The sequence below is a fragment of the Phaethon lepturus genome, unplaced genomic scaffold (assembly GCF_000687285.1).
Source record: "Phaethon lepturus isolate BGI_N335 unplaced genomic scaffold, ASM68728v1 scaffold30271, whole genome shotgun sequence".
Taxonomy (NCBI): domain Eukaryota; kingdom Metazoa; phylum Chordata; class Aves; order Phaethontiformes; family Phaethontidae; genus Phaethon; species Phaethon lepturus.
Window position 1 is genome coordinate 58,470 of NW_010520351.1, and position 11,031 is coordinate 69,500.

General features: G+C 40.4%; 1 protein-coding gene across 1 annotated transcript in view; it reads left to right on the forward strand.

Annotated features, from left to right (window-relative positions):
* Positions 1–8,090: 8,090 nt before the first annotated feature.
* Positions 8,091–11,031, forward strand: part of LOC104628700 (poly(rC)-binding protein 3-like) — a 47,731-nt gene continuing 44,790 nt past the window's right edge. The window contains exon 1 of the mRNA XM_010297366.1: positions 8,091–8,230. Coding sequence (XP_010295668.1) covers positions 8,153–8,230 — 78 coding nt within the window. The 5' untranslated portion in view covers positions 8,091–8,152. The remainder of the gene's footprint in view (positions 8,231–11,031) is intronic.

Below are 11,031 nucleotides of genomic sequence, written 5' to 3' on the forward strand. Positions count from 1 at the left end.
AGAGTGAGTTGGCTAGTGGATCTGTACAAAGTATGGACATGCACACTCTGGTGCTTTTTTTTAGTTCATGGCAAGCTGTAAAGATGCTCTCTGCGTTTCTGCCAAGGTAATTCTTCCTGGAACAATTACAGAAAGAAAAAAAAATACTTAGAAAGATTGAAGTTATCGTTGGCAAAAGAATCACTGTGTTTTCCATAGCCTGGATATTACTGACTTCCGTCAGGATCCCAGATCTGTTTGGCGTTTGCTGAAGGCCATTATACAACTTTTTTAGATTTTCGTAAGACTTGATTTCCAGGCATTTGATAACATTTGTTACCTGTTTGACATGTGATGTTTTCTGAAGGGGTAACTTCCCATATTTTGTCAAAGTGTGTACCTGTCTATTTGCACACAGCATAATATTTTGATATCAATTTATATTAGATAATAATTCATCATTAAATGTTGATATTAGGAAATAGCTTTGTGAACAATGAGACAGTAGCTTTTATCGTGCTTCTGTGAGTTTTCTTCCTGTAATAAATTCACGATGCCATATTGTTTACTCAAAAGGCTTTACAGAAAATATTACAAGTAGAAGAGTCAATAAATATGTTGCTGTTCACTTCCTTTAAAAAATCAAAAAGGGAACAAACAGTGCCATTGGCTGAAACATATGCTTTTTGACCAGCATGAGGAAAAGTGGTCCACTGAAAGAATGGGGCTCATATACGTCAAGTTCAGCAGCTAAATATCCATCAGTTGAGAATAGAAAATTAAGCCTCTAATCTTTTGCTGTTCTCTTCAAAGACTATTTGACATCTGCTGATCTTCAGCAAATGAGATGTAACTATCTTAGTCTTATAGGGTAAGGGCATTTCTTGTTTTAGGGAGAACACAGGCAGCTTATTCTATAGGTAGGATAGGTTCTTCTCTGACAAAATAGCGTTAACCATATCCCTCAAGGAAAAACGAGAACCACTTTACATGCTTCATAAAATTACATTCGAAAGGCAGCACTCCTGGAGGCTTGTCAGTTTTTGTACTCGCTATTGCCTTTAAAAGTTTCTCTGCTATTTTTCAATCCTGTTGTTTCCTTATCGAATTCATGTCTTTGGCAAACCTGCTACTTCCAGATATCTGTAGTAACTACAGAGCTTAGCATACCAGAGATACAGAGGTTTTTTCAATAATTAGTAAAAGGAGCACATGGCTTGCTAAGGTGTGTAACTGTCTTTTGGTAGACTTTAATTGGTGGAGTGATGTGCTGCTCTTTAATCCTCTTTGACTTTTGAGATAATATTTTACTACTTTTTTTGTAAAACGGATATTTTATATATCTGTTTGCATGCTCAGTAGCTGCTCTTTCCATGGCCCATGTTCAGTTTACTTTCATATTAATTGTTATTTAGATCTCTGAGCATGTGATTTATGAATTTCCTGAAACCTTGTTCTCCCTAGTGTTTGTTTAAATTTTGTTCTGAGCTATTCCTTTATCTTATTTTATCTTTTTAGTGAAAACCCATTTTACCAACTCTGACACACACCCACACCCCTGCTTTGTTCTGCTAATGCAAAGAATTAATTTTCTCATTTCTGGATTTTTGGATCCATCCTAGCCATCAACAAACTTAAAATGGGCCATGATATGATGATTAAAGGAGCCAGGTTCTGCAGATCTCATTCACTTCATTAAAGAGTTAGAGATTAACATTAAATCTATTTTGGGATATAAATTATAAGGATGTGAATAAAATGGGTAATCTCATTCCTTTGTGTACAATCCTCTCTAGTAATTTGGGAGATGGAACTGGTAAAGTAGAAAGGTTAATACTGCACCTGCTTCCTTAGCTATTGTTTTTTAATCAGATTCTCCTGGTGAGGCTTCTGTATAAAACTGGAGTGCTTCAAAGCATGATTTCTCCTTTTCTAAATAGTTATTATTAGGAGAGACATCCTGTAAAGAGTTGTTGTTGTTATTACTGTTATGTTATTGTATGTGTCACGTGAGCCTTTTGTTCTTAGGAACCTCACAATGATATGGTTTAATAACAATAGATGTCTTCATCCTTCAGTTAACACAGAAACTGAAAGAAGTGTATGTTTAGCAAATGTCCAGTCGTCGTCTTTTGCTTCAGCTGAGACCGTAAATAGCTGCTGATTGTTACCACTTTTCACCATTTCTGAAAAGAAGTTCCTTGAAACAAATTAATACAACTGGAGCTGGTTTTGCTTTTGATTTCACTTTGGGTTGTGGGGGGTTTTTTTAACTTCTGCCAGTGTTTTCTATATAATTACATTGTTTAGTCCTTTGACATCCAGAGATGTTACTTTCAAATGAAAGCCATAGATAATAACTGCTTAGCTTATCAAAGAACTTGAAAGCGAAGTAGTTATTTCTTCATTTGATAGCATGAACCTTTCGGTGGCAGACAGCTTATTCTTAATTTTAAACCTTCCATATATGGCTGAATATGTTGGTTTCTATTGATAATGTCATCAATTCTTGCCCTGTAGTAATTTTCTTACGTTCTTTTCTGTCTCACTCTCCTTTCCTGTATTCCCTCCAGTTGAAATGAAAGACTAAAATCATGTAAGTAGCATCAGTCTGTCCCCGAAGAACTCTGCTCTGCTGAAAGCACAGGTCCTTTCTTCTCATCATGATCCCTGGCCATGTGCTTCTTCCAGTTCCCAGGAGGTCTCCCTCCACCTGGAGGGTGCTGATCAAGAGGACTTAGCTACAGCCTTTTCATGGCTTCCCATGTTTCAGTTTGCTCCGTTCTTTTGTGTTCGGTCTTACTATGGTTTTTTTTTTCTTTTTTTCCAGTAATAACACTTTTTTTTTTTTTTAAGAGTTCTTGCTAAATAAACCACACTCTGAACTATTTCTTCATAACGTCAGCATGTTAACTGTCCAACTTAATAACTCATGATGATTCGCTTTGTTCATCTTCAGGTTACTCTGCTCGTGTCTTAGTCTCCTTATTCATGCCCTGTCTTTTCCTACCCCCATCCCTATGGCTTGATCAGCTGCTTAGCTACCCCTCCTTTAGGATGGTTCTGTATATTATGGAAATGACAGATTTACTGTGGGAGACTGGATATTCTTATGTTTCCCTTATTGAAGTTTTCTTGTTCTAAACCTACAGATACATGGGAACTAGATGACTGAGTTTAAGTGTCCTCATTTAAAATAGACATGGTTTCTGCTGAATGCCACTATAATTTCCCCCATTCTTTTTTCTTTGTTATAAAAACTTTTTGCCTCTAGTGGAACAACTGGAATTTGTTCTTTTGAATTTTACCTGTAGATTCTTCCTTGCTTTCTTCATAATTAGATCTTTCTGTTGATGGTGATGAAGCACCATAATTAGGTTCAAGACTCCCTTTTGAGGCTCAAGCACAAGGAATGCTGTGCTGGGTGCTCTGACCGGTTTCATCTTTCCTGAGAGGCTCAGATTTAACAACCATACAATCAAGATTTCACATACCAGAGCAGGCTTCCTCCTTGAAAGTTTTCAGGTGGTTCTTACTTCCACATTGATTCTTCTCACATTATTCTGTGTATCAGCTGTCTGAAGATTCATCTCTCTCTTTCTCCTTGCCTTTCTCGTTCTCTCTTTGCATCTCGTTCCTTTCCAGCACCCCTCTGACTGTGCAGCTCTGTCCCATTTCACCCTGTGCACACTCTCTCTTTCTCTCCCTCCTCCCTCTCATTCCTCTGGACCTTCCCGATGAGTAGTTTTCTTGGCAGATCCACAGATGTCAAATAATTTATTGTGGCATTAAACTGAGACATCAATTGACTGATGCCTACCTTAGTACTATGGTGATTTTATTCATCTTTGGCACCCCTGCCTGCTGTGGAGTCAAAGGCTTTCTTATCCTGCATGCCTGAAGTGGTCACCTTAAAGGTTTAAAACTCTTTTTTTTTTTTTTTCCTAGCACTGTGCAGCCATATTCTCTGCAATGGTCTGCTTATTTTTGGGGCGGAAGGGGGGTTTGGTAGGCTTGCAGGGCAGGAAGAAAAGGGAGTCATGAAGTTGACTTTTCATGTCAAAGGCTTCAGGCAGCCATCTCACACTACCCCCTCAGCCACGTGGATTCCTAACCTCCATGTGTGTGCATGTGTGGGGGTTGTGTCACTGCCTTTCGGCTGTATAGTTCATCTTGTAGCTTTTATTGATTCAATGAAGTCCTTAAGGAACTGTGCTGTTCTTTGCAGCAGTCTGATGAAGATGTGGCTTAGCTGCTGCTTGTTTTAGTCACCTAATCTAACAACAATTACTGAAAAGCCATGTTAGAATATTGATGGTTCTTATGAAATGAGTGGTGAGCCTATAGCACATGCCATTTTATGCCAACTTGGGATAGCTTATATCAAAAATGTATAGAAACCCATACTTACAGATAAAGGGCATTTGCATAAGACTACTATTTCATTGGAGTTTTCAAAAGGCTCTTTTTTTTTCAACACATTTGGATGCCTTTTTTACCTAAAGAGAAATTTTTACTTTTTACATGATAAACAGCGGTGGAAATGTCCTCAAAAGTTCACACTCAGCCCCACAGGGGGCAAAGATCTGCTGTTTGCTGGGAACTATCTGATGTGATCTACTTTCCTTTGTTCCCTGGGCATGATTTTTTTTTCGCTTGTTCCCTGGAGCTGCAGAGCCCTGGATGTTGGATTTTGTGCATTCTGGTACAAAGTCCCCATGTCAGAAGGAGGATGTTGTCCAGCCATCCTCCTGTCGCTGCCCACTCTCTGCTGAAGGCAGGGTAGAATGCATAAACCTCTTAACATTCAGCCGTGCCATTGACTGTAGCTGCCTGCACGATACTCTCTGCTCACTTGTGGAGTGCCCTGGCTTTCCTCCAGCATCAGGAAAAGTGTGGCACGTTGCTTTTTTCATAGGCTGAGACTCAGCTCTCCCAGCCCCCAGACTAGCCATGGGACATCGTCACACAGAGCTTGAGAATGGAAAGCTTTACCTGTTGTATTTAGCCTTCTGTTTGCTCACAGAGGCACGCGTAAGCCAGAAGCATTGCAAATTGTTCAAAATGCTGATTTTGAGGGAAATTGTTTTACTGATTAAACATAATGATGTGCTGGTATATTACAGCAGTAGGTTTATATGTACGTGGATGTATTGCTGGCTGGTAGAAGGCTTTGTAGAGGAAACCGTTCTCTTCCTTGTGCTGTGATCTAACATCTCCCTGCACACAGAGATCTAGACCAGCATATGTTTGGGATGATGCCTGCCAGAAAATGTGCTTTAATTAGTTAAAAATAATCAAATACAACAATGTATTTTATTTTAATCTGTCTTTAAAACTGAAATAGCTAATTAACAGTCCTGTAGGTTTACATTATAAAGCTGTAAATGTTTTACCAGAATACCTAGACTCTCAGGACAACCGAGGTAGTTGTAAATGAGCCAGCGTAATAAAAACTCTCTCTCTTTGTGGTATATGTATAGGTTTCACATATTCTTCCTTGTCGTGTGAGGTTGCCTTTTTGAGTTCATTGCCTTTGTCTCTCCCACAGCTGCCTAACTCCTTGCAGGCACACACGCTCCCAGCCCTCCCCCAGACATCTGTTCTGCTTCTCGGTACCAGGTGCCGGAGTTTCAGCTTGTTGGGAAGAGGGGCAAAGACAAAATCCTGCAAAAAAATTAGACGGCAGTGATATTTTTAACGACATTTGCAGTGGAGTTTTATTTTTAACCTCTGTTTTTAAAAAGAACCCAAAGGGCATTAGCTAAAAACACGGAAATTTTTTCAGGTTTTATCTGGAAAAGGTCAGGCTTGGGTGGGGCTTGGTTTGTTGTCTGGGAAAAGGCTTTCCTCCACGGTTTTTCCCAAAGTGAGCATACTGCTGTAGCATCACAGCAGTAAAAGGCCACGGCAATTGTAAACCTGTATCTAGTCTGGCAGTGGAGCAGGTAGATGGGAGCTGCTCTGTGGTAGCGACTAATCAATTTGCTTTTAGGAAGGAGGAGTTTAAGTTGCTCTTTCTCCCTCTTTCTTTTCACCTCTCCTCCTGAAGCATGCCTGCCTCTTATTCTTGCACTCACCAGAGACACAGAAACTCTCTGTGGTCCTAAGTACTCCTGCAGAGACTTGAGTGAAAGCTCTGCAATTTCCAGTGTGTTTCCCAACAGCAAAAACATCAGGAGTGGCTTGGCCACTAGCAGGCTCAGGCTTCGCAGGCAAGAAGCATCGGCCATCAGAGGAGTGACTTTCTCGGATGGTCTTCGGATACACAGAGGGCAAAATGTGTAAACAAGGGAAAATTACAGTCAGCAGATTTAAGGCAGATGAAGTGGAGCACTTTTTTCCACACTAATAATTAATACCAGGTTGGAAGGGATTTCAAGGATCATCTGGTCCCACCTGTCTTGGCAAAAGCACGGTCTAGAAGAGATGGCCCAGCACCCTGTCCAGCTGAATCTTAAAAAGTGTCCAATGTTGGGGAACCCACCACTTCACTGGAAAGATTATTCCAATGGCTGATTTTTCCTCTCGTGACCAGTTGGTTATCTCTCCAGGAGTAACTTGTACCCGTTACACCTCCTCTTTTCCTCATCCTGTGTGAGACCAGAACTTCTGGAGACCAGATGTATGGATTCAGGAAGGGATTAGATGAGTTCATGGAGGAGTGGTCCACCAATGGCTATGGAAAATGCTGATCTGGATGCGGTCTCTCCTGAGTCGCTGATTGCTGGCAGCTCAGCAAGCCTATCAGGGATGATTCCATACATGTTTCTTGTGCTCTTTCTTCAAGCATTGGTGTTGACTGCTCTCACACATAGCGTGCTCAGCTAGGATGGGCTCTACTTTGATCTAGTATGTCAGTACTTAGTGGCTCTTAAGATGGAGCTTAATCAGTTGATGAAACAGTCAGCATGATACTACCTCCTGCATTTTTAGGGGAATGATCTCGTAGGTCCCTCCAGTAGTTTGGTCCCATGCCTGAGCAGTCACCACAAGGGGACAATAGCCTGCTGCCGCGTTGAGACATTGCTGTACACTCCGAGCCACAGAATGGCTGTCCCTAGGGGTGCTCATTAGCCAATGCCCAAGCTAGACAAATTTTTGGGAAGCTCCAAGATGTGAAGCTAATAGGATTGTCATTAATGAGAGGTGGTTACTGAGAGGCGAGATGTCTCTTTGAGGGTTTTATGTTCTATAAGATAGACCTGAAAAGGACAAAATCAAATAAGCCTCTGAGCCTTTTCTACTGTGGAATTTGCCTGCCCTTTGTAATATTCCTTCCCCCATTTTTGTTTGTACTGATAAATGTCCTTGCATTAATAAACTCATAGTGCATCTTGTTTATCCCTTCAAAGCCAGCCCTTGCAGCTTTTATTAGCATTTTAGGATATCTATGGCTTTGTAAATGACTGAAAATCTGCAATTTGTCATTAGGAATTAAGAAAAATCTTCCTTCTACTTGGGGCTGAATCTCAGCTTTGGCCTTTGAGGGACTGAGCCACCTCTGGGCCTGGTAGACAAAAACAAAGTCAGACAGTGCCCAGATTTACAGCAGCAAGTGGCTCTTAGTTACTCAGATGTCTTTGATAATGTGTCATCCACTGTTGCTGGTGGGGATCAGTGTTAGGCTCAGAATTAATTTCTCTCTAGCTGGAGAGAAAACAAAAATATCTATTCTGAAAAAAAAAAAGATAAAGAGATAATAACAGAGAGATAAATGAAAACAGCACCAGGCATATGTAAAAATGTATATATATATTGCATATACATACCGCAAAGGTTACCAGAGAGAAAGTGCTGTTCAGAAGAAAACGTCGTATTTCACTTTGTTGTGCTCTGTACTTTCGGTTTTGAAATGCAGGAAGTTAAGAGAATTTTTCAGGTTTCAAAAGGGAGATTATCTTGTAATTGGTGAAGGGCTAAAGAGTTGGTTGGGGAGGGATACTAATCAAAGGAGCCTTTTCAGTACTAAACAGTAGTCCAGAAAATCAAAGGGAGGAATGCTAATTGGTCTGTACAACATCATATTCTCAGTTCAGAGTAGCTTCAGCCACTCAATGGTACTTTTTCTTTTTTTCTCTCTCTGTCTTCATAGGTTGATTAAGTGAATAGAGAAAAAGAAAAAAGAAAGAAAAACGAAGCTGCTTTCAAGTATTGAAGAATCAAGGCCAGGATGAACACGAAGGACACAAAAGTGACTGAAGGAGGTCTCAATGTCACTCTTACCATACGCCTTCTCATGCATGGCAAGGTGAAGCATTTACTGTCGCTACGGCGGTTGCTTGCGTATTGGGCGAGCGTGTGCAGTTACCATCAGAGCCTGACAGTGGCAATGACGGAGGGTCTGCTCCTCCTCCTCTGATTTGAGCCAAAAGCACCATTGCCGTGACTGAAAAATCACCCCCTGCCTTTCAAGGCATCATACTTAAGTTTGCACTGCGGCCTGAGTTCATTGGAGCAAGCCCTGCTTGTAACGAACCCATTTTGAGCAGATCCAGTGGCAAAAAAAGAGTTCCTTATTGAAAGTTAGCCAAATTATGCAGCCCCTTGTGCCAGGCTGACCTGCGTACGGCTCGCTTTCCTCATCATTTGCTGGATTTTGCAGGGTTTTTTTAAGAGACCAGAATATTGACGTGTGTGAAATAACTGTCACAGAATTACTGTCTATTTCTGTTGAATGCAAATGGGACAGTTCTTCGTTATTCCGATGTAGCATCTAATATTAGAGCGAACCCCCTGGTACACCAAGCATTCATCCAAGTCCCTTCTGGGTTTGTTTTGGGAGGCTGACTGTCATTTCGTTTCTGTCCAGCACAGCACTTAAGCATGCAGATAAGTGTGAAATCTGCGCCATAGATAAAGTGCCAATTCAGTATTGTCAGACTTAACAGTCTGATAGCCGTTTATTTCACATTGCCAGATCACAAAATGGGCTTTTAATTAAAAAATACATTTCATAGGTTGGTTTGTATTATTTGCATCAGGCAACACCAGGCATTTTTAGGCTTAATGAATGTATGTTATGTAAAGAAGATGGTTAGATGGTTTGGGCTCTTTCTTAACAAGGGACAGTGAAAATATATATACATATATATATATAAAAAAATAAAATTCTGGAGATCAGATTTGTATACATAAATCTAAAAAGTAGGTTTACTCTTGGAATTTAATAGCTAAAAATACATTTACGTTTTAAAACAGTTCATGCTTTCAACCTATGACATGAACACACATATGGCATACCCATAGCACAAATAGGAGACTGAGGTATCTCTGTATTTTACAAATGGAGCTGCTAAGAAGTATAAGGGGGTACAGTTTAAGTTTGAAAATTAAAAAGCTCAGAAGTTGGGTTATGCCAGATCAAATTACATACTTTCTCAGAAATGATCCAACCGTTTTGTTTGATTTCCCTTCCGGCCCGAAATATTCAGCTTCAGTCAGGCATCTGGTGTGTAAAATGTGCACCTTAAATAGGGATCTTTCCAACAAATCTAATAACAGTCTCTCTTACCAAACTCACCTAAAATCTGTGTGCATGTCTGCACTGAAAATTAGGCCTTGGGGTTTTATTCTTTCAGGTTCTGGTCCCAATCCAAAAAAACATTTGAACACATCCTCATCCTGGTGGGTATAAGTAGCCCTACTGGTTTCAGTCAAATTCCCATGTGCTTAGGCGTGCCTTGCTCTGCTTCTTTCAGAGTCATGCCATTAAAGCAAAAATCCAGTATTCACCATTTTCAGGACATTCTAGTTAAACTATGGGTTAGGTTGGTTTTTTTTTTTTTGAAACAGAAGATATGTAATCAGAAATTAAATCAGAAAAAGCTAATTTTCTGTGTTAAACATTGATGACTCTGTGTACAGCCACTTTTAACAGTAATGGAAGTGATGTGCCCAATCTTCAATGCATATGTAGCCCCAAGGGTCTAAATTAAACCCTTAAAAGCTACAAAGTTCAAATTTTAAGTGGGAGTATACCAGGCATCCTCAGTTAACAAGGCACGATGGGTACACTGTTAGCTCTGCTATGTTCTAATCATGTATGCTATTGTGCCTAAGTGTCGCGAAGAGTACATTAAATCAGAATTTATTTTGGTGATAAAAGTCAGACCCTTATGGTTTCTTTGATGTCATTTCTGTAATTTAGAATTGCTAATATAGAGGAATGAAGGATGTTTGAGTCAGTATGAACTCAGTGTGAGCAGGTCATTCTGAAAGCTGCATGTGCCTCTGAAAAAGAAGAAACATGTTTCTAGGCTCTTCCTTAAGATCTGTTGTGGTAATGACATCAGTGGAGATTGCTGATCTCTAATTAACATTTCTAGACAAAACAGTTAACTGAAGCAGAGCTTGGGCTGTAAATAACTGGTCATAACTTGAAAGAGAAGAGGGGAATGAGAAGTTTGTTTTTAAAAATACCACTAGCAAACTGGGTTCAGTTAGGTAATTTTAGAGTAAGATCATTTATTAATGTGTTTCATGGAGATATGAGAGTCTATCCCCACCAACCTTAGCTCTGTCTAAACCTTTATTACCAGTGTACCTTTGCATGGGGAAGGTCTATGTGCTTTGTGATATTTGCATTCATTTTGATTGAAAGTCCGTAACTTGTGCTACTACGCTTAGTTACCTCGGCTGCAAATCCTGCAGAGTTAGGACATTTTCAGCATGTACTTTTCACATGATTTGTATAGGGGCTTTGAGTCAAGGATAGACATCTTGATTATGCATTTAAGCTAAATTCTGTGCCTGCAGACAGAAAAATCACAATTTGTGTGAATGGACAGACCCCTGCGAGAGGGCAGGGACTAAAAGAACACCCTTAACAACAGCAAACAAAACAAGTAGGCAAAAATCAAAACCAACATTAGTGTCTGGCGAAAGTAAAAGAGATGGGAACGGTCCTGAACTCCACGAGAACCCAGGGCCAGTGCCTCCCTGCAGGTAGGACACCTCTCATCAGCTCCTTTGCTCTGTCTTGCTCGGGGGAAGGGAGGGAGCGGCCGTAGGTCCAGCGGGGCGCCGGCAGGGCCTGGGGCAGGCGGCTGC